General features: G+C 40.1%; 1 protein-coding gene across 1 annotated transcript in view; it reads left to right on the plus strand.

Moving 5' to 3' along the window:
* Positions 1-22,433, plus strand: part of CD109 (CD109 molecule) — a 120,062-nt gene that overhangs the window by 46,294 nt on the left and 51,335 nt on the right. The window contains exons 6-10 of the mRNA XM_077811619.1: positions 13,007-13,046; positions 14,102-14,186; positions 18,244-18,340; positions 19,613-19,751; positions 20,155-20,264. Coding sequence (XP_077667745.1) covers positions 13,007-13,046; positions 14,102-14,186; positions 18,244-18,340; positions 19,613-19,751; positions 20,155-20,264 — 471 coding nt within the window. The remainder of the gene's footprint in view (positions 1-13,006; positions 13,047-14,101; positions 14,187-18,243; positions 18,341-19,612; positions 19,752-20,154; positions 20,265-22,433) is intronic.

The following is a 22,433-nucleotide window of genomic DNA, read 5'->3' on the forward strand; positions in this document are numbered from 1 at the left end:
ATCTCATCCAATATTTTGTCTCTAACAGCAGCTAATAGCATATGCTTCAGAGGACTGTGCAGGAAACCCTGCAGAAGACAATGGTAGAGTAACTTGCCTCCAGGAAAAGTTTCTTCTTGACTCCATTAGTTAGGAGTTGGCTTATGCCCTGAAGCAAGAGAGTTCATTTTCCTTTCCAAAACTCTTGGGACCAGATTCTGACCCCCTTATGCTAAGTAACACCTTGCTCCATGAAATGCTCTCATTTATTTCCATGGCATCACTCCAGGAGTAAGGTAGTAATCAAACAGAGTAAGGATATCGGAATCTGGCCTTAAAAAAAAATCTTTATTACTGTAACTCTGGATGTTCCTCTTGGGTAAAATTTTCAAAAGTGCCGAAGTCACTTAGGAGCTTAAGTCCCATTGACTTTCAGTGGAACTTAGGCTCCTAAATCTTTTGAAAATTTTACCTGTTATCCCTATAATTATAGAATCATAGAAGTTAGCTTTGATAAAAACCTTTGAAGCTATCTAATTCAGGAGTTCCAAAAGGTATTCATAGTGTGGACCACATTTAAATACAGAGATTGTCTTTCTGCAGACCACTAGCAAGTGCTTCATGGATTATCAGAGGTCTGTGGAACATACCAACCCCTGCTAATGCAGGATTGGTCCCTGTACTATATTTTCTGGTGCTTTGTCCAGTTTGTTGTTAGAAGTCCTGAAATCCAAGGCATCCACAACTTTCCTTGCAGACTATTGAACAATCTGATAAGTCTCACTGCTTAGGAAAATTTTGCTGTTACTCAGGCTAAATATTCTCTTTAATCTCTTGCTCATCCCCATTGTTCTTATACACTTATTTGTGCCACCCCAAATTTGTGCCACCTCTCTCTTCCTGGAGTCAACAGCTTTCACATGTAAGATGATTATCATGCTTCCCTCTGCTCCAACTCTGTCCCTGGCCAGCCAATGTCCTGCTCCCACCTGCCTCCTGTGTGGTATTGTGCCCCAAGTCAGCATGGAGCTGTGTTCCACACTATGCAGAGGGTGAACACCTTTTGTATGGCTCCCATGGAGATTCCACCCTAGTGCAATGGAACTGCACTGATTTGGCTACAGATGGTGGAGCTGGATTTGCCTCAAGAAGAAGAGGTCCCTTGCGTCTAAGTGTTCAAAGAAAAAAATTGTTTTATCTATTTATATGTAAAGTTATACAAATGCACCAGCTATCCTTCCAAGCAGGGTTACACAGAACTTATGTGTACCATTAGGGAAAACTTAGTTGCTGCAGGATATAGAGATTGGCTCAAATGGTAAGATCTGAATACTGAGCATGATCAGAACTTTCCCAGAGTTCTAGGGTATTCAGATTTGGGTTTTAGTTTGGCCTGTTGTACACATAAAGGCCTTTTGCAACATTCAGATCTGGATTGATATTTGGATCTGATTGGCAAGGAGCTGAGACTGGGATCCATCCCCCCACTCCAATCCCCCTGTCAGAGCAGGGCCCCCTCACACTCTGAGCCCTCTGCTGGGGCAAGGCCCGCTCATACTCTCATCTCCCTGCTGATAGTCTCAGCTCTTCACCAGCCAGCAATGCTACATCTTCCCTGGGCCTGCAGGGTCTGCCGTGGGCTGGACTGGGCAAGGCCTCCTAATCTCTATGTTGTCAGTGCTACCTCTTCTCCCTGCTGGCTGCACAGACCTGTGGCCTGGGTCAGAGCTGCGTTGGACTGGCCAGCACCATATGGGTCATCTATGTGCTGAGCTGGTTCTCGATGTTTATTCAGGTGCCATTCAGCACCCTGGCCATCGATGAGACATTTTTTCCCCAGCCTGCACCTTATTCCCCAGGGTAGGTTTAGTCTATCACCACCCCATACCCCACTGCTCTGGGATGGGACTGGCCAGCTAACCACCCACAAGTAGCTGCATCCTCAGCGGGCAGGTGAAAATGGAGATGCCTGCTTCCGCCTCCCTGCTGTTGGAATAATCATGGTATTGGACTAATTTCATTATTTCTGAACAGTCCATGAAATTTTGATTTTCATAGGTCCCTATTAATAGGACTCTGCATGACTGCAGGGGTTCATCCCCTAGCAGCTTCCAGTGCAGGATTGGGAGCTTTTACAGTACATCTTTAAGAGAATATGTACTTCATAATTAAAAACAAAAATGATTTTTTACAAAATCATAAAATGTTACTATAAATTCACTCAGTCTAGATAGGTTTCAGAGTAACAGCCGTGTTAGTCTGTATTCGCAAAAAGAAAAGGAGTACTTGTGGCACCTTAGAGACTAAGCAATTTATTTGAGCATGAGCTTTCGTGAGCTACAGCTCACTTCATCGGATGCATACCGTGGAAACTGCAGCAGACATTATATACACACAGAGATCAGCTGGATAGTCAGTTGCAATGCGAAAGAAGTGGAGTTTTTTAAAAAAATGTTGCCCACTAGATGTCAGTATAACCAAGAAAAAGCCATAATAGAAAACTAGGATAAAAGCACTGAAATCTGCATGCTTCAGGCATTGCAACAGAAAAGTCCTATGATGTTTTTTGCCCTAATACAGGGCTTTAGCATTATTTCTCCTTGACAGCAGAGACAAAATTTTAAGTGTACATTCTATTCCCACAGGGGGAAACAATATACAAATTCGTAGTATTCTGTATTCATTTACTAATAGTGCTGACTGAAAATTTTTCAACAGTGTTCTTCTGCAGAAAATGCTTTTTTATTGAAACAGAGCTTCTGTGGGAACCTGTCAATTCTGATGAAATTTTGTTTAGAAAAAATCAAAATGAAGTGTTCGTTAAAGTTGAAACATTCCATTCCAATAAGGTCAAAACAGAACATTTCAACCATATCAAAAAAACTTAGTTTCTATTTTTTCTAAATGAAATATTGTCAAAATTAACACGTTCCCATGGAAATTTTTAATTTCAATTAAATGATTGAGTTTAAATTAAATGGAAGGGTAATCAAAACCAGTTAGTTAATTATGGTTTTTGATTTCTAAAGGGCAGACTTTGGGAAATTAAAGAAATCAACTAGATTGAAGTTCAAGGACTTAAATGTGGAGGAGGCTAGGAATTTCTTCAAATCAGTTATACAAAAACTATCTGAAAATTTGCACCCCCAGCAATAGGAAAAAATTTGTAGGGAAGGGCTCCATACCCAGCTGGATGAATAATCACCTAAAAAATTTTTAACAGGAGTAAGCAGAGTGCCTATGAGGAATGGAAAAAGGGGTTGATTCACAAAAAAGCTACATTGTGTAGGTTACAAAATGTAGGAATAAAGTGAAAAAGGCTAGAAGTCAAGCTGAATTAACTCTTGCCAAGGAAATTAAAATAAATAGTACTTTTTTTAGTTATGTAAATAGAGAATATGGAAAGATGGGGATGGGCCATTGGGCAGTGTAGATGGGAAGGAGATTAAAGATAGTCTAGGTATGGCCCAAAACCTAGATGAATACTTTGCCTTGGTAGTCAGTAAGGATGATAATATGGAACATGTGCATTAAGGCAGTACGGCTGGTGGAATGGGTGTCTAGAAATGGAAATTAGCACATTCAAGATGGAAGAAAAACTTTCAGTTCAATGCGCTCAAATTGCGGGGTTGAGTAATTTCTATCCCAGAATACTGAAAGAACTGGTACATAAGATTGCTAGTCTGGTAGCAAGGATTTTTAATAAATCTATCTATTCATGGGTAGGACCATATGACTGGAGAATAACTAACATTGTACCTATATTTAAGAAAAAGAAGAAAAGTGACCCGGGCAATTACAGAGCCATTATTCTGACCTCAGCAGTATGCAAGGTTTTAGAATAAATTGTGAAGGAATGAATAATTAAATTCAGAGAGGTAAATGGTAAAGGTGATGTATGCAACATGGATTTACTAGAGGTAAATCATGTCAGGTTAACTTGATTTCCTTCTTTGAGAAAATAACTGATTTTTTTAGATAAGGGGACTGCATGCAGTAGATTTAATATACTTGGACTTCAGTAAAGCATTTGACACAATACCACATGGGAAATTATTAATTAAATTAGGGAAGATGGGGATCAGTACAAGCATTGTAAGGTGAATAAGGAACTGGCTAAAGGGGAGAAGGCAACGGGTTGTGCTGAAAGGTGAATTATCACATTGGAGGAAGGTTACTAGTGGAGTTCCTCAAGGATCCATCTTGGGACCAATCTAAGTCAATATTTTTATTAAAAGACTGTCATAAATATAAAGGGAAGGGTAAACCCCTTTGAAATCCCTCCTGGCCAGGGGAAAGTTCCTCTCACCTGTAAAGGGTTAAGAAGCTAAAGGTAACCTCGCTGGCACCTGACCAAAATGACCAATGAGGAGACAAGATACTTTCAAAAGCTGGGAGGAGGGAGAGAAACAAAGGGTCTGTGTCGGTCTGTATGCTGGTCTTTGCCAGGGATAGACCAGGAATGGAGTCTTAGAACTTTTAGTAAGTAATCTAGCTAGGTATGTGTTAGATTATGATTTCTTTAAATGGCTGAGAAAAGAATTGTGCTGAATAGAATAACTATTTCTGTCTGTGTATCTTTTTGTAACTTAAGGTTTTGCCTAGAGGGGTTCTCTATGTTTTTTTAATCTAATTACCCTGTAAGATATCTACCATCCTGATTTTACAGGGGGGATTTCTTTATTTCTATTTACTTCTATTTTCTATTAAAAGTCTTCTTGTAAAAAACTGAATGCTTTTTCATTGTTCTCAGATCCAAGGGTTTGGGTCTGTGGTCACCTATGCAAATTGGTGAGGCTTTTTATCCAACATTTCCCAGGAAAGGGGGGTGCAAGTGTTGGGAGGATTGTTCATTGTTCTTAAGATCCAAGGGTCTGGGTCTGTAGTCACCTAGGCAAATTGGTGAGGCTTTTTTACCAAACCTTGTCCAGGAAGTGGGGTGCAAGGTTTTGGGAAGCATTTTGGGGGGAAAGACGCGTCCAAACAGCTCTTCCCCAGTAACCAGTATTAGTTTGGTGGTGGTAGCGGCCATTCCAAGGACCCCGGGTGGAATACTTTGTACCTTGGGGAAGTTTTGACCTAAGCTGGTAAAGATAAGCTTAGGAGGTTTTTCATGCAGGTCCCCACATCTGTACCCTAGAGTTCAGAGTGGGGGAGGAACCTTGACAAAGACCATCGCACAAAAAGTAGGAGTGTGCTAATGAAGTTTGCTCATGATACACAGTTGGGAAGCATCATCAGTACAGAGGAGGATCAGAATATTATACTGGAAGATCTGAATGACCTTGAAGACTGGAGTCACAGAAATGGGGTGAAATTCAATAGTACAAAAGTACAAAGTAATGCACTTAGGGTTTAATAATAAGAATTTCTGCCACAAGCTGGGGGCTCATCAGTTGCAGGTGGCAGTGGAGAAGAGAGACCTGGGTGTGTGGGTTGATCACAGGATGACTACAGGCCACCAGTCTGATGTGGCTGTGAAAAAGACAAATGTGATACTAGGATGTATCAGGTGAGGCATTTCCGGTAGATAGAGAAGCATTAATGCCATTGTACAAGGCACTGGTAGACCTTGTTTGGAGTACTAGGTACAATTCTGGGCATGCATGTTCAAAAAAGATTAATTTAAACTGGAACAAGAGCAGCTAGGATGATCAGGGGAATGGAGGGCTTGTCTTATGAGAGGAGACTGGAAGAGCTTGGCTTGTTTTGTCAAGCAAAAAGAAGGCTGAGAGGGGATATGGCTAAAGGACAATGTTGGCACAAGAATAAGTGGATATAAACTGGCCATGAACAAATTCAGGCTGGAAATTAGAAGATGGTTTCTAATCATCAGAGAGAGGGATGAGGTTCTGCAACAGCCTCCCAATAGGAGTTGTGGGGGCAAACAACTGAATTAGTTTTAAGGGAGAGCTGGACAGATTTATGAGTGCAATTGTATGATGACGTTGCTTGTGATGGTAAGGGACAGAGCTTAGCAGTCCTGGGGCTCACTTCTGGATTATGTTTTGTGTTCCTAAACCTCATGCTTCAGGGTTTCAGTCGGCCACTGGCAGGGGTCTTAAAAGGCTTTCTCCCCCTCCCCCAGTATATTCTGGGAGGGTTTATTTTTTATCTCCTTCCTCTGAAGCATCAGGGATGGCCAGGGGTGGTGATAAGACATTGGGTAGGGTTAAGGCCAGGGCTATGAGGTGTCTCTGAGTATTCTCTTAGGTGCTTGGGTGGATGGTTCTTACTCACATGCTCAGGGTCCCTAACTAATCCCTGTATGTGAGCTTGGGAAGGAACATTGTTTTTTTCCCCCATTCCCCTGCATTGTCAGGGGAATGTGTCACTTGTCAGGATTATCTGGGAATATCTCACTTAATCTTTCCCCAGCGATTGTAGGGGCCTCAGTCCCTTCTGTTGTTTGCCAGTGGCACATAACAGTCTGGTTTCCTGTGGGCTGTAATACTTTGGTCTAATTTTGGTTGCTGGGTTTAGTGTGCTGGTACTGAGTGGTGTTGGTGACCTTGATATACAGGAGGGCAGACTAGATAATCTGGTGGTCCCTTCTGGCCACAAATGCTATGAAATGGCATTTTCCAACTGAAAAAACTTTTTGAACAGCTAGGCATTCTGCTGTGTTTTGTTGTAGGCTCCTGTATGCCTGACAGTTTGTATAATTACATTAATTTGGCTTCAGTATCTACAGTCTGAAGCCCTTATGATAGATATTACGTTGCTGTCAAATTACTCACATTTCCCTACATTTCTTCTAAGTTTTTCATGCCAAAATCTATTTAGAAATTAATTAATCACTTAGATTTCACTTTAGTCCTGCAGTCCTGTCTTCTCTCATAGGTGTTCAGATCCTCTACCATGTCCGGTATCCTAGATGTTTCTGTGTATGTTATTAATTAGCGTTATTATTTTGTTCTAATTATCTTTGGTTAATGTTTGATTTGCATTTGATTTAGGAAAGAGGGATGGGAGTGTGATGCCACAATAGCTACTTGAGTTAGTGGATAGTGGTCTGTGTGAAAAGACTAATCTTTATTCCCCAGCCCCATTCAGGTAGTATGGGTCAAGGATCTGTACAAGAATATGGAAGGGGAATGCCAAAACCAAAATTTAAAAAAATATAATAATCCATGTCCCATTTAAGAAGGCCTCCAAACTGATTCCACCTGGCAGAGAGCCTAGATCTCTTATTGTCATTAGGAGGCAAGCAGGCTTTCTTCCTTTCTCTTAGGTGTTAGGTTGGGGAAGGAGCATCTTATTGAAGTTCATAAGGCCCTTACCTCAGCGCCATCAAACATACAATCAGAAGAACAAAAGTCTCTAGGTCCAGATCAGGCTGGTGCCTGAGGGAATCTGCATGCTATAGCTGCCAGCATTATTGTTGTTGTTTACCACCACTGCTGCCCCTCCCCTTAACAAAAATTACCCCCTAGAATAGAGGTTTTCAGACTTCAAGACCAAGCCTACTGTATCTAAGAGTCAAAATTACTCGGTGCCCAACCTTCATGATTTTAATCAATGTAGTTCTAATGGATTCTTGTTTTGACACTATACTTTTAATTGACACTTGTACCATCGCATTGTGGGCTGCACATTCCTAGTGCTACACATACTACAGTTTGAGAATTGCTAACAGAGCAAAGCTCACATGTACTTTACTTCTCTTCCTCCTTCCCTCTTACTATCACACTCTCCTTACATCTTATCTCAAATTAGATTATAAATTCTCAGGACATTTACTAAGTGTTATCACATAATGGTTTCTGACATACAACAATTGTTACTCCGAGCAGGATTATAACTGTAGTAATTCAGTTTTTACTTTTGGTAAATGCTAAGTTTTAAATGGTGACCAGAGCACCAGAAGATTGGAGAAAGGCAAATGTTACACTAATTTAAAAAAAAAGAAGAATGTTTGGCATTTATTTCCCCACAATTCTAACTTCTATCTCAAGGAAAACAATGGAACACAAACATGAACAGTAGTACGAAGCATGAATTAAAAAAAACAACCAAATTTTTATGGGAACAGAATAAAAATTTAGTGGAAAGCCATAGATGTAATATTTTGATATCAGCAAAGCATTTGAAATACTGTCTTATGAAATCATGTTCTCACTTATTTCAACCTAAATAAGATATGCACTCTATAATAGATAGAAAACGAGCTGTGGGACCACAAAATAAGGATTAGGATAAACAGCAAAATACTGAGTTGAAAGGAGGTGATTAGCAGGGAACTGTAGAGTTCTGTGTTAGGTCCTGTCCTATTAAATAAGATATGAATGAACTAGAAGAGTGAGCAGACATAATGTTAATGACATTTGAAGTTATTACTGACTTGAAAGGAGATGCAGACACTACAGATAATAGAAAAGGACCTACTAATATTTAGAAACAAATTGTAAACTGTAAAGTGCTATTTCCCTACCCCAATCCAAACATCTCAGCCCTCCTGAGTCTGGTTTAACACAGCTACTACAGTCTCAAAGTAAAGTCACCACTACTATACTCTGGTGCACAACATGCAGAGTGAAATCCTGACACCATTGAAATGAGTGTCGAAACTCCCATTGATTTCAGAGGAGCCAGGATTTAACCCACAGTAATTACAGGAAACCCTTCCAGCCTGAAGCTTTTCCTTAGGATTCCACAGAGAATGCCTTACCAGTAAACAGATCTCTTCTAATCCCTAGCTTCTTCTATCCGAGGGGTGTACCCTTGTATCAGGTAGGCTAGCATCAGCTGCAGCAGTCAGCTCTACTTTATTTAATCTCTCTTTAGCCAGGTCATTACTTGCTAACACTGCCAGCCTATTGCAGGCAGAGAATAACAAAATGGAATTCAACTTTGAATTATATTTCTCCACATGTTTCAGCTTGCATGTTTTCCAGCAAAACACAGCTATGCAATGAAGAAGGAAAAATCTGGAAAGTTGTAATGCTGAAAGAGAAGTAGGGGTGACAGTTGGTAGTGCATTATGATTGTTTTGTTATTTATTTATATTATAATAGAGCTTAGAATCGAGGGCCCCATTGTTCAAGGCACACTATAAATATATGTCAAAAGAGACAGTCCTTGCCATGAACAATTTACAAGATATGAGCCTGGAATATGGTATGGTAGGAAAAAAAAAGCCAATGTAGTTTTGGGTTGCATGCACAAAGCAAGCAGTTTTGGGTCAGGGAAGAAATAATTTCTCTCTGTAGCCATGCTGAGAATACACCTGGAATATTGTGTTTATTTTTGTACATTTGATTACTAGAAACAAATTAAATGGGAAGGAATTCAAAGAAGAGTTAAAAATATCCCTAGTGGGCTGGATGGAATCCTTTAGTCAGTAGGTTTGGAGTTGGAAAGAAGGATTATACTTGCATTTACTAAGTAATATATATTTAAAGGGCATAAACATCAAAAAGGAATAGGAATTATTTAGCATAGTTTAAGGCGTTTTAGCTAGGAGTATGGTAGTGAGATTCAGAGAAAATGGATGTGATTATGAGGAAAATTTCCTGACAGTAAGATTTATTAGTTTACGAAATAGTTTCCTAAGGAAAGTGATGGAAGTCCCTTTGCATGGCATATTTAAAACTAGATTGGACAAATCACTAGTAAATGCACACTAGGGAACAATCCACTTTGACAGACAGATGGACTAGATGACCTAGTAGGGTCTTTTTCATTCCATGATTCTATGAATCTTTGACTTTTTGATATTGCTGCCAGGGAAGTTGTCAACTTAAAGAAATTGCTGCCAAAGGCTCTAAACTCACTTTAATCTATGTCTTCTGCTGCTAGCGGGGACAAGTAACTCTTTCAATCCCAGACTGGTGCATTGGGGTGCACAGAAAACTTATTTCAAGAAGGAAAATACCTCCCCTTTCCTGGCTTTAAAAGCAGTGAACTGCTAATGCTTAGCTCAGCAAAATGGACTGTGTATGGGTAAAATTTAATTTAATTCCTAGAATAGGTTTACGTCTTTAATAAGCATCGGGCATACAGTAAAATGCAGTATCTGTCATTTCTTTAAGATACCTAATACTGTGGAAATTGCAGGCCGTGATACATACATGGAGTGTTAGGGCATGGCTACACTTGCAGAGGTAGAGCGCTTTGAGGTAAGCCAGCCTTCGGAGAGCATGGTAGGGAAAGCACTGCAGTCTGTCCACACTGACAGCTTCAAGTGCACTGGCGTAGCCACATTTGCGGCACTTGCAGCGGCATTGGGAGTGGTGCATTGTGGGCAGCTATCCCAGCATGCGAGTGACTGCAACATGCTTTTCAAATGGGGGAGGTGGGGTGGAGTGTGACAGAGAGTGTGTTGTGTGTATGTGAGGGGAGAGAGAATGGGTTTTTGGGGGGCTGAGAGCATGTCAGCATGCTGTCTTGTAAGTTCAAACAGCAGCAAACCCCCCTCACTCCCCCGCCTCTCTCTTTCACACACAGCATTCCACACTAATGGCTTGCTTTGTCTCTGAGCAGATAAGCAGCTGGCTGTCAGAAACGGTGCTTTCAAAGGGCATATCCGCATTCCTGCAGTGATTCAAAAACAATGACAAGAGTGGCCACTTGACTTAACGGGACAAGAGTGGCCACTTGACTTAATGGGATTATGGGACATTTCTGGAGGCTGATCAGAGCGCAGTAATGCAGCACCTCATTCACACTGGCACCATGGCTCTCCAGTGGGGGCGCAGCAAATGTTATTCCACTCACCGAGGTGGAGTACCAGCACCGCTGTAGCCGCGGAGTCAGAGCGATCTACGTCCCTTGCCAGTGTGGATGGGTAGTGAGCTAGTGCGCCCGGGGCTCCTTTATTGCGCTGTAACTTGCAAGTGTAGCCAAGTCCTTAGTAAGGTATAAGGCAGCTATTCCACTGGTCATTGCTTTCAGATTGATTGCTCAGAATTCAGACAATCTGAGTTTACCTTGTGCTAGAGATAACTCGCTAGGAAAAGTAAGTATTTATATATAAAGATACATCAGAAGCTTGCTCCTTCTGGGGCTTGGCTTTATTAACAAAGAAATTAACAATAAGATAACATAATTTCACCTGGAATCTATTAAGCAGTAGGGATGTAAGACCTTTAAATCAGGCCCCTTCCACCCAGCCCAGCTCAGACTTTCCACTGGACTCTCCACTGGAGTCCTGTAAACTGTTAGGGGTGAGCCTTTTAATTCTCCCCTCCCCTGCCCTACTTAGCATTTGAGACTTTTAGGGGCGGCCACTCCGTTGTGGCCCAATATCTTCACCCATATTCTATCAGACAGTGAGGATTTAATGAACTACTTCTAGATGAATGCAGGAACTCATATAGTTGTTGGGACCACAGCTCCATTCAGTCCAGATCTGACCTTCCCTTCTAGATTCCACCAAATGACAAGGGCTGTGGAATCCATTCAGATAGGCTCCAACTCCCACTAAGCTTCAGAATCTTTGAGACTGACTCTTGAGATTTCATATAAGGCAACAACATTCTCTTGAAATCTTACTTCAAAGCCATCAAAGCCAAGCCGTGGACAATTAGTTGGACAGAACAAATACCTACATTTGTTTTACATTTTCAGATGATCTCTGGCATTACAAGTGTATATTAACCAATGGCTTGTTGGTATACTTTTGCTTCAGATAAGACAAATTAGGAATATTTCATTCCACACATCATGTTTTAAGCCTCTTTTCCACAATAGCATCTGTTTATTGGCTCTGGAAAGCCGAATGATCAGTGTGATCCAGGATACAAGACATATTAACTTAGCAATTGTCTTAATGTTTCTTTAACTGATCTGTTGTTTATCATCAGAGAATGCTTATTAATATATCCCATATGGTTTAGAAAGGAGCAAACAGAAATATGAGTGATTAATGCATCTGTCTTGAAAGAAAGTTTAATCATGTTATTCCACGTGTTTGTTTGCAGGTCATCCTGAACTTTATAGACTGTAAGTCACCGTCAGTAAATCAGCAGTCAGACCATTGCAATGTTGGCAGTGTCTTTTAGCGTAACAATGCACAAGTTAAAAGTTCCATCAAGGGTTATGTGCGCAAAGAGGCAACGGACATTGTACTATCAGCTGCAATTACTTTCATTTTAGATTAAGAGAACAATAGAATAAATGAAATAAAAAGTAAAGTCTCAGAGGGAGAGCACAGATTGTGTGTCTCTTTGGACAGTCTGCCCTAGTCTCTGAGAACAAAAATGGCTTTTGATTTCTAAATACCAGAATAGAAGTTTAAAAGTGCAGTGCACAGAAAACCGAAACATTACAGTCACATAGCTAAATGTGCCACATAAGGGTTACTTTTTTAAACTGTGATCCTGGAGAAAATCAGGAAGCAACAGAAGGAATTAGAAAGACGGAAAATAGAAAGGAGAGGCCTTGAGCAATTTTATATATTGTACAGAAAACTTAGTTCTTCCATCCATTTGTTTTAATCCAATAAACAAAAGTAACTGAGCTAAGTTCAGCCCTGATGTATCTCCGTTGAAGCCAGTGGAGATGTAAAATGATACTGGTCTATTTAGTAAAGTGCTTTGTGATCTAAAATATGAACAGTGCTATATAAGAGCTAAGTAGTAGTATTTATTAAGGAAACTAAGCAGTTCAGGACACACAGGGCTAATAGAATCTTTCAGATTTACTGAGTTAATGAAGAACTTTAAGATTACTTGAATACCTCTGCTCTCTTGTCTTAGATTTAGATTATAAACTCTTTGGGGCAGGGATCATCTTTTCAGTGTGTGTATTTACGACGTCTAGCATAATGGAGCTTGTGATTCTTGATTGGTGGTCTCTCTATGATAAATAAATAAATAATACTTATCTTCACTGACATAAATCAATATCTGGTTCTATGTTATGTCATTATTTAAAATGACACAATTTCAATGACTATAACTTAACTTGTAGGCTGAAATCTTGCTTTTTTTGACTTGAATGAGTGTGGGACTGGGCTAGAGTAGATATAATGAACCAAATAATCTAAGCACAATTTTATATACTTTGTTTTGTTTTTCTATAGGATCAAACTCATTATCAAAGATTTACTGTGATGGAATATGGTAAGTGTGGTCCATGTGCACTCAGAGACAGAAAATTGTAATCCTTCTTTTCTGGGAATGGGAAAGTATTGTATTGTGTCAAGATGACAACGGTGCTCAAATACTACATTGATGGGTGTCTTTTTTTAAGTGCACATCACAATAATTCCCATACTTCAAATTGATTCCTGTGGAAGAGTGTCGTTCTATTCTTCAGGTATCAATATCTGGCATTAAACACTTGGAGATAAACAATTACTTGGTGACATATGAACATGAAACCCCACTTGCATCTCCTACCTCTCTGAAACTGACCCACAACTTGCAGGATCAGGATGTCATTTAGTAGTTTAATCAATGATATTTTGGATAAAAATTGGAAAAGTGGTAGAAAAAATAGTGAGGACTTCAGTTTGCCAGTATCTCACCAACAGCAATTAGAGGATATAGATTGTGCGGGATGTTCCCTGCTTATCTGAATGCATGATTCCTGCTCTGTGCTGTGAACAAAGGCAATAACTCCAGCTGAAGTCACTGCTAATATGCCGTGAGGAGGCATTCTTAACTTTGAAATGATGATCAGTGTGAACTGAACTAGAGCAAATGAAACCCTATCATCTGTGTAGTCTTTTAAGTTCACTGATAGTACTGTAAAGACTGAATTGATGAGTAGTTTTTTTTTTTCAGGTCTGACCTGAGAGAGAAAGGAATGATACCTTAGTTCTCAGTCCTGAAAGTATCTCTGCACAAATGGACCTCCATGTCTGCTTGGAGACTTATCAAAGTCAGTTTGGCTCTGTATGGGTGCAGCAGTCTGTGTGTGGTTCTCAGTGCAGGATCAGCCTTAGATGCATACCAATTTTGGTTCAATATACGTGTCCTACCTGATGTCCTTTAGGAAGCTGTAGTAATGCAATCTGTATTACAGTGAAATCACTCGTCCATCAGACTGATGGGAGAATCTATCATCATTACACTGAAATACCCCTATTACTTAAAAAATTGATACTTGCTCTCCTGAGTATGAATTTAATACTTCTGATATGTTTTAATGTTAGCTTTTGATTTTTTTGTAGTGTTACCAAAATTTGAAGTTACTCTTACAACATCATTATATTATCCTTTGAAAGACAAGGACTTTACTGGTATTGTCACTGCAAAGTAAGTAAATCATAAATTTACACAACTCTCTCACTGGATTAATATAATTCATATATATTCATGTTACTTTATGTTATAAAGTAGTTATAAAGTTATAAATCAATCATAATATGGATTTTAAAAGGTGACAAATGAGTGTTTCATCCCATTTCTAATTTAGATATTATTATTTATTGAACATGAGAGTGTGCTTAGTGTGGCACAAACATGGTGTATGACCAGAGAATTTAGAATCTACTTTTAAAAATGGCAGATTCCTTCTCCTAAAGTGGTGGGAAAAGGAGATTAAAGGAGGAATAATATTCACGTATAGCTCCATTTTATTTGAAACAGTTCAGTCTGGATTTCAAGAGAACTGAAATTGCAAGTGATCAGGGAGGAACTGAAATGTAATAAACATTTGTAAAGCATTTTGAAATTCTTAGATGCATGTTGCTACAGTAGTGCTAGGTATTGTCACTATTAAAGGTTTATAAATATTTGTTAATTGCAGCTGATTCTCTTTCATTTGCTTTAGAGCATTTAGCAGTGTTTGTTGTTGTTATTCATTATTTTAAATCTGTTACAGTCCACTGTTCGACAGCCCAGGACAGTTATGCACTGTGACAGGCTCTTTCACTGATCTGTGATAGTGTCACTGGGCTGGGAGTGAAAATAAGATCTAGTCCTCCCATCCCTCTCAAAAACCCTCATACCAAAACATCCCAAATAGAGTTTTCTGTAATTCCCAAAGGCAGATGAACTAGAGAGTCCATGAAGTTTACAAGGGACTTTGCTGTTGCCAATCTATGTTACATGGAAGACACTCGCATACTATGGAGATGAGTGGACTTAGAAACCCATAAGATAGATGGCTAAGATACTTTGATGTCTAGAATTTGCCAGTGTGAGTTGGGGTTCAGTGTTATGTATATAAGTTTACTTAACTCTTCCATTTAACCGTGATAGAATGGTTACAGTTGTGACTGATGGTTGCAAGGCAGTCAGTTTTGGATGTCAGAGGATTCTGTGAATTTGAATCCCTTGCAATTCTGAAGTTTTATTGGTCCTAGCTGTATACTGGGCATGGCTTTCCCCCAGTGATATTTTTATGATAATTCAAGTATACTGTCTGGATAAAAAAGCATTGAGATTTACACTGTCTTCAGATTTGTCAGTTTCTTTTTATCATCTTTGTAATATTACCAGATTGAGATATGAAAGACACAGGGATAGAATCATAGAATCATAGAATATCAGGGTTGGAAGGGACCTCAGGAGGTCATCTAGTTCAACCCCCTGCTCAAAGCAGGACCAAACCCCAACTAAATCATCCCAGCCAGGGCTTTGTCAAGCCTGACCTTAAAAATATCTAAGGAAGGAGATTCCACCACCTCCCTAGGTAATGCATTCCAGTGTTTCACCACCCTCCTAGTGAAAAAGTTTTTCCTAATATCCAATCTACCTCTCCCACTGCAACTTGAGACCATTACTCCTTGTTCTGTCATCAGCTACCACTGAGAACAGTCTAGATCCATCGTCTTTGGAACCCCCTTTCAGGTAGTTGAAAGCAGCTATCAAATCCCCCCCCATTCTTCTCTTCCGCAGACTAAACAATCCCAGTTCCTTCAGCCTCTCCTCATAAGTCATGTGCTTCAGCCCCTTAATCATTTTTGTTGCCCTCCGCTGGATGTTTTCCAATTTTTCCACATCCTTCTTGTAGTGTGGGGCCCAAAACTGGACACAGTACTCCAGATGAGGCCTCACCAAGGTCGAATAGAGGGGAACGATCACGTCCCTCGATCTGCTGGCAATACCCCTACGTACACATCCCAAAATGTCATTGGCCTTCTTGGAAACAAGGGCACACTGTTGACTCATATCCAGCTTCTTGTCCACTGTAACCCCTAGGTCCTTTTCTGCAGAACTGCTGCCGAGCCATTTGGTCCCTAGTCTGTAGCGGTGCATTGGATTCTTCCGTCCTAAGTGCAGGACTCTGCACTTGTCCTTGTTGAACCTCATCAGATTACTTTTGGCTCAATCCTCTAATTTGTCTAGGTCCCTCTGTATCCTATCCCTACCCTCCAGCATATCTACCTCTCCTCCCAGTTTAGTGTCATCTGCAAACTTGCTGAGGGTGCAGTCCACACCATCCTCCAGATCATTTATGAAGATATTGAACAAAACCGGCCTGAGGACCGACACTTGGGGCACTCCACTTGATACCGGCTGCCAACTAGACATGGAGCCATTGATCATTCCCCTTTGAGCCTGACAATCTAGCCAACTTTCTATCCACCTTATAGTCCATTCATCCAATCCATACTACTTTAACTTGCTGGCAAGAATACTGTGGGAGACCATGTCAAAAGCTTTGCTAACGTCAAGAAACAACACATCCACTGCTTTCCCCTCATCCACAGAGCCAGTTATCTCATCATAGAAGGCAATTAGATTAGTTAGGCATGGTGTTGCCCAATGACTTTGTCATTTCTAGGCTTGATTATAGCGAAGGGTACATTTATGTTACGGAGGTCTCTTTGGAAGTCATGGAATCTGTGCAGGGCTGTGGAGCTGGCAGCAGCTCTGGCAGGGCTCCAACGGCAGGCGACAGCAGCAACAGGGGGCCCCCTGCAATGTTCCAGCGACAGGAACAGACTCCTGAGGGGGCCCTCCTCAGAGTTTCAGCCACGAGTGACAGTCTTGCGAGGGGGATGCTTTGGGCAAGCAGCTGGGGGTGTCCCGTTTTCTCTTTGGGAAATATGGTCACCCTGCAGTTCCTAGCTGCTGTGGGCGGAGGCCCTCCTCCCACCCCCCAACAGCTTCCAGTTTCCACAGTGGTGGGGGAAACCAGGGAGCCTCAGCAGTAGAAGTCACAGAGAGGTCATGGCTTCCTTGAATTTTTGTTTATTTCTTGTGATCTGTCTGTGACTTTAACTAAAAATAATCATGACAAAATCTTAGCCTTAATTATAGCTGATTAATGTAACTTGTATTTTTAGGTCTTCCAGCCTGTCCTCTAAAAAGACTGCAGTTGCTGCAGACTGTTGTGAAAGTTTTTCCTGGAATTAGGATATTTGATGATATTTTCCCAGCGTCTCTGTTTTAAAATCTCTGTAACAGTTGCCAGTGTAATTCCTTATTGATTGTACAATACTAAAAGTGCTTACTTGCAGCCTTACTAACAATATTGGCCCAGAGTCACTCTTTGATTTGCTCTTTTTAATTTCCCTTGCTGTTGTTTGAGGTCTGAGTCTGATGAGCTATTGTTTTTTCTTAAACATAATCTGGAAGCATTTGCGGAAAAGCAGTTTAGTATCTGTGCTTCACGATAATTGAACTAAGCTTCCCAATGACATTCAAAAACCTGAATTTGTTCTAGCTTTCAGATTAAAATTGAAAAGACTTGTTTACTGTTTTTAATTATGTTTGCCTGGGGACTTTTTTGGAAGAATCCTAGATCAATTTATTACTTTATGGTTACTTTTCCAGGCATATTTTATAAATTGGGGTCTCCATCTGTATTAGCTCCATCTAGTAAGATTAGTGCAATCCTCAAAGGGCACACAAGATCCTCCCTCACAGCCTTTAAACTCTACTGCACTAAAATTGTGCAACATTCACATTTTGTTCAATAGAATTTTAAAAGTTTGACATTTTCATATTTCTTGTGGGTTAATGTCATAATTATTATGAAATGATAAAATGTAAAAAGTCTGACCAATTATTGTTTTTCTGTAGTTATTTTGATGTTGATTGATCTCAGATTGTCCAGCACCTTGCTATGTATGAATAGTGTTTTATAATAATAATGGACTTCCAAGTGGCTGTGGGGGAAAAGGGCAGTACTTTCCACTTCTGTGCACATCCCCCACTCACAATCTGGGGCTCATGCCCTTGATGAATTTCAACTGATGCCAGTTTTAAAAGCTTCTAATCATTTCAAAGTACAAATGTGCTGTAGTTTTATTTAATGCCCTCAGGTACATTTTTTTCTTTATTCTTCGGTCTTGTACATTCTTCAGAAATCCAAAGCCATGTGATAATGGTTCATATGATCTCTCTTGTCATGTTTCAGGTATACTTATGGAAAGCCAGTGAGAGGAAGTGTAACAGTCACTTGCATTCCTGTGTCCTATTGGGGGAGCAAGAAAAATGTTACTAAAACATTGGAGGTGAGTCTTTGTTGACAATTTGTAGAGTTCTTATGAACGTAAGAACTTTGCTTCTGCATCCACTTCACTGCCAAGATGAATTATTGGAATAAACCCTCATCAGCAATTATCAACACACATTCTGTCCCCACTGGGAATCCTTTCTCCTGTTGCCTCCTATTGTGTTGCTCACACACTGCTCTTTGTTGATTCTCCTGTTCTTTTCTCATAAACCACACCAGGCCTTTTTTTATATTGCCCTCTGTACTTGAAGCATCTTTCCTGACCCTGAGACAATCATCCACATTCTCCTTCACACCTTTCATCTAAAGTCATTTCTTCCTGTTACTCTTCCATTGCTGGTCCCCATACCTGCTTGTTTTTCTCCCAACATTTTAATGCATTCAATAAATTGAAAAGAAAAAGCCAACAGAAACTCCCTCACCCTTATATGGGACTAACAAGATATATGTATCTTGTCTCAATTATGTTATGTGCAGCAGCCAGCACATTGGGGCCACAGTCATAATCGTACAACTGGGTACTACCATCATACAGATATTAATAACTAATAAGCATATCCCACAGTCTTTCACCATTGTAACCTTTGTCATTCTGTTAATCTCTGCTCATAGAATCATAGAATATCAGGGTTGGAAGGGACCTCAGGAGGTCATCTAGTCCAACCCCCTGCTCAAAGCAGGACCAATCCCCAATTTTTGCCCCAGATCCCAAATGGCCCCCTCAAGGATTGAACTCACAACCCTGGGTTTAGCAGGCCAATGCTCAAACCACTGAGCTATCCTTCCCCCCTCACTTTTTGTTTACTATAATCTCTCACTATGCTATGTCTCAGTAGGTGCTCAGCACTTTATTCATAGATTTTAAGGCAAGAAGGGACCATTATGATAATCTAGCCTGACCTCTTGTATAACATGGGCCAAGTATTTGACCTAGTAATTCTTGCATCAGGCCCATATCTTGTGGCTGAGCTGGTCATATATTTTAGAAAGACATCCAATCTTGATTTAAAGACTTCAAGTGATGGAGAATTAACCACATCCTTTTACAGGATCATATTCTCCAGTTCTAAGCTTCTTGGGCAGGGACTTGTCATTTGTTAATATCTTAATTCATGAACTGTAATTGTAGTTTTTTATTGAGGGTACTATCCAATTTAACTAGAAATAATGGATAAAAAAAGTTGTTCTGATTTTAAGTGCTTTGAGTTTTGATGACTCCATTGGAAAAAATCCAGTCAAACAAATTAAGATCTTTGTTTTCTCGTTATAGATAAATGGATCTGTGAACTTCACTTTTAATTACTTAGAGTTTGAAAACTTATCTACTGTCCAACATGCACGGTATCAGCGTGATATAGTTTACAGAGGGCCAACAGAAATTATAGCTGTAGTTACAGAATCACTTACAGGTATGTTACTTGCAATGTGATGTTGCTATAGAAAACAAATGATCAAGCCATATCCTAGCAGTTTGTTTATATGCAGAAGGGCTCGAAAAGCTGTACTCTTCAAATCATGGGAGAGAGTAGGGAGGATGGCAAATGTGTGGAATGGAGCAGTGTAACTCATGGAAGTACTGTGCAGCCTCCGGGATCTGGTGCTGAGGGAAAGGGTACCAGTGCGTATGCCTGGATTGTCAGAAAACTGGAGTCCCCAGTGGGAAGGATAGTGACAACAGTAGAAATGGGGGTGATTGGAATTAATATTTTAAATAAAGAGAGTTTTCTCAGTATCGTGAAGAGCTGGGAGAAGCCTTTCAGAAGGATTATACATGAAATCATGTCTTTTGAACACTCATGATTACTCCAACAGGAATCACTCAGAATGCAAGCACCACTGTATTTCCAAAGCAGAATGACTACATCATTGACTTTTCTGACTATGCTGGAGCTCTAAAGCCTTCTCTGAACTTCACAGCTACTGTAAGTTCTTCTATTTAATTATGGTTTGTTCATCAAGATAGTTCTTGTGTAAGAAAAATAATCAGTGTTCCTTTTATTGTTCTGCTTAGCTAAAAATGTCTGCTGAGTGTTAGGGGGAATTTACAAATTTATTCTAAGGACACCTCTTATTTCATTGTATTCATGCCAGCAATTTTAGCATGAGTGTCATTTGCTCTAGAAAATTATAAAATAATAGGGAAATGTTGTAGAATGGACATTGCCTCAGGTACGTGGAATATATTTGGAGATGGTTGGTGAGAGCTCTTGAGGAAAAGAAATTTTTCACAGAGTCTTTAGGATTTGCATCAGGGCTGATTATTTTCCATTTTGATACCTATTTTTGTTCAGTCAGAACACTCTATAGCTAGTCTGGATTTTTTAAATAACTCTGTTAGCTAATGAATCTCGTGTTTTTACTAACATACGCTTATTACTTAGCTGTTTTATAGAATCTTATAAAACTTATTTATCCAAACACCTCCTTATGTAAAAACCTCCTGGTTTCTGAAATTGGGCTATGTCCTTTGTGTTTTTCTTTTTATCTAAAGCCCTGTCATCTAACTAAATCTCATGTTCCCAATTCTAGACAGATAAAAGGGTTTCTACTCTATGACAATGTCAGCATTTAACAGGCAACCACAATTGCACCACATGAAAGGGAAATACTTTAAAGCTTGTTGAAATGAGCCAAGTGAATTTTTTTTTTGCTGAAGCTGTGTAAAACTTGGATCCAGAAAGATAAATGGCAAGTGCTTAATATGAGCATTCACAGCAGACCAGCCTAACCTCACCATTTAGCTGAAGATTACGGCCTCACAACAGGTGTCTTTGGCTTTTGGTTCTTCTCCCTTCCCTTACCATCCTCTCAGCTTGCTCCCAGCCCTCACACACTTTATCCTCCAAAGCAAGACACAGAGGGAGGTATTGGATGAAGCTGGTACCAGTGCTGAGCAGCTGACAAGCGAAGAGAGGGATTGTCAGCTATCCACACAAAAGGAGCAGCTACTGATAAGTGGAGCTCTGAATATGAGATACACACAGAGGAAGGCAAATTAATGGACTGAGGGGTGAGGGAAAATTAACAGTCTAGTGGGAGGGATAGGCTTTTAGATTAGGGAGGGAGGGAGAGAGATGAATTGTATGTGTTGGGGGGATGAATTTATGGAGTGTGGGATGGAGAGAAGACTGGATATGCTATGGGTGAAGGGATTGATGGAATGTGAGAACTGATATAATATGTGAAGGTAACTGAGGGATTTGAAATGGAGAAGTTGTGTACTGGGAGGTGCTCATTTTGGTACTCGATGCAAATTTTGTGCAGTTTCTTTTCCTCTGGCTTTTTGATGAGCCCATGTCTGAATCAGTTCTGTTCCTCCTACATGTGACTTAGACATTGGACTAATGCTTGTTGCTACTGGGGCTCAATGTGCATACTTAGCTGTGGGATGCTGCGGTGGTTTCACAAGAACACTAGTAATCTTCACAGTTGGAAAGGGGAAGGTTTCCCATCGTGCCTGTTTTGTCTTGCTTCCCATTCCATTTATCAGTCAGAGTCAGTATTGTAGAATCGTAGAAACACCGGAAGGGACCTAGAGAAGTCTTTTAGTCCAACCCCCTGTGCTGAGGCAGAAACAAGTAAACCTAGACTCATCCCTGATAGATGTTTGTCCAAACTGTTCTTACAACGCTCCAGTGATGGGGATTCTAAACCACCCTTGGAAGCCTATTCCAGAGCTTAACTACCCTCACAGTTGGAAGTGTTTCCTAATATCTAACCTAAATCTCCCTTGCTGCAGATTAAGCCCATTACTTTTTTTCCTATCTTCAGTGGACATGGAGGACAATGATCACTGTCCTCTTTATAGCAGCCTATAATATATTTGAAGACTGTTATCAGGTCCCTTCTAAGTCTTTTTTTTTCTCAAGACTAAACATGACTGTTTTTTTTAACCTTTCCTCATGGTCAGGTATTCTCAACCTTTTATCATTTTTGTTGCTCTTCTCTGGACACTCCCTATGTGAAGTTTCAGACCTGGAATTTGAGTTATGGAGTTGAGGTGTCCTGATAGACATATTACAAACCTGAAGATAACTGCTGTTTAAAAAATATAATCATGTCATAAAAACGAATGTATGGTTACATCTTAT

Source organism: Eretmochelys imbricata, chromosome 3, assembly GCF_965152235.1.
Source record: "Eretmochelys imbricata isolate rEreImb1 chromosome 3, rEreImb1.hap1, whole genome shotgun sequence".
NCBI lineage: Eukaryota > Metazoa > Chordata > Testudines > Cheloniidae > Eretmochelys > Eretmochelys imbricata.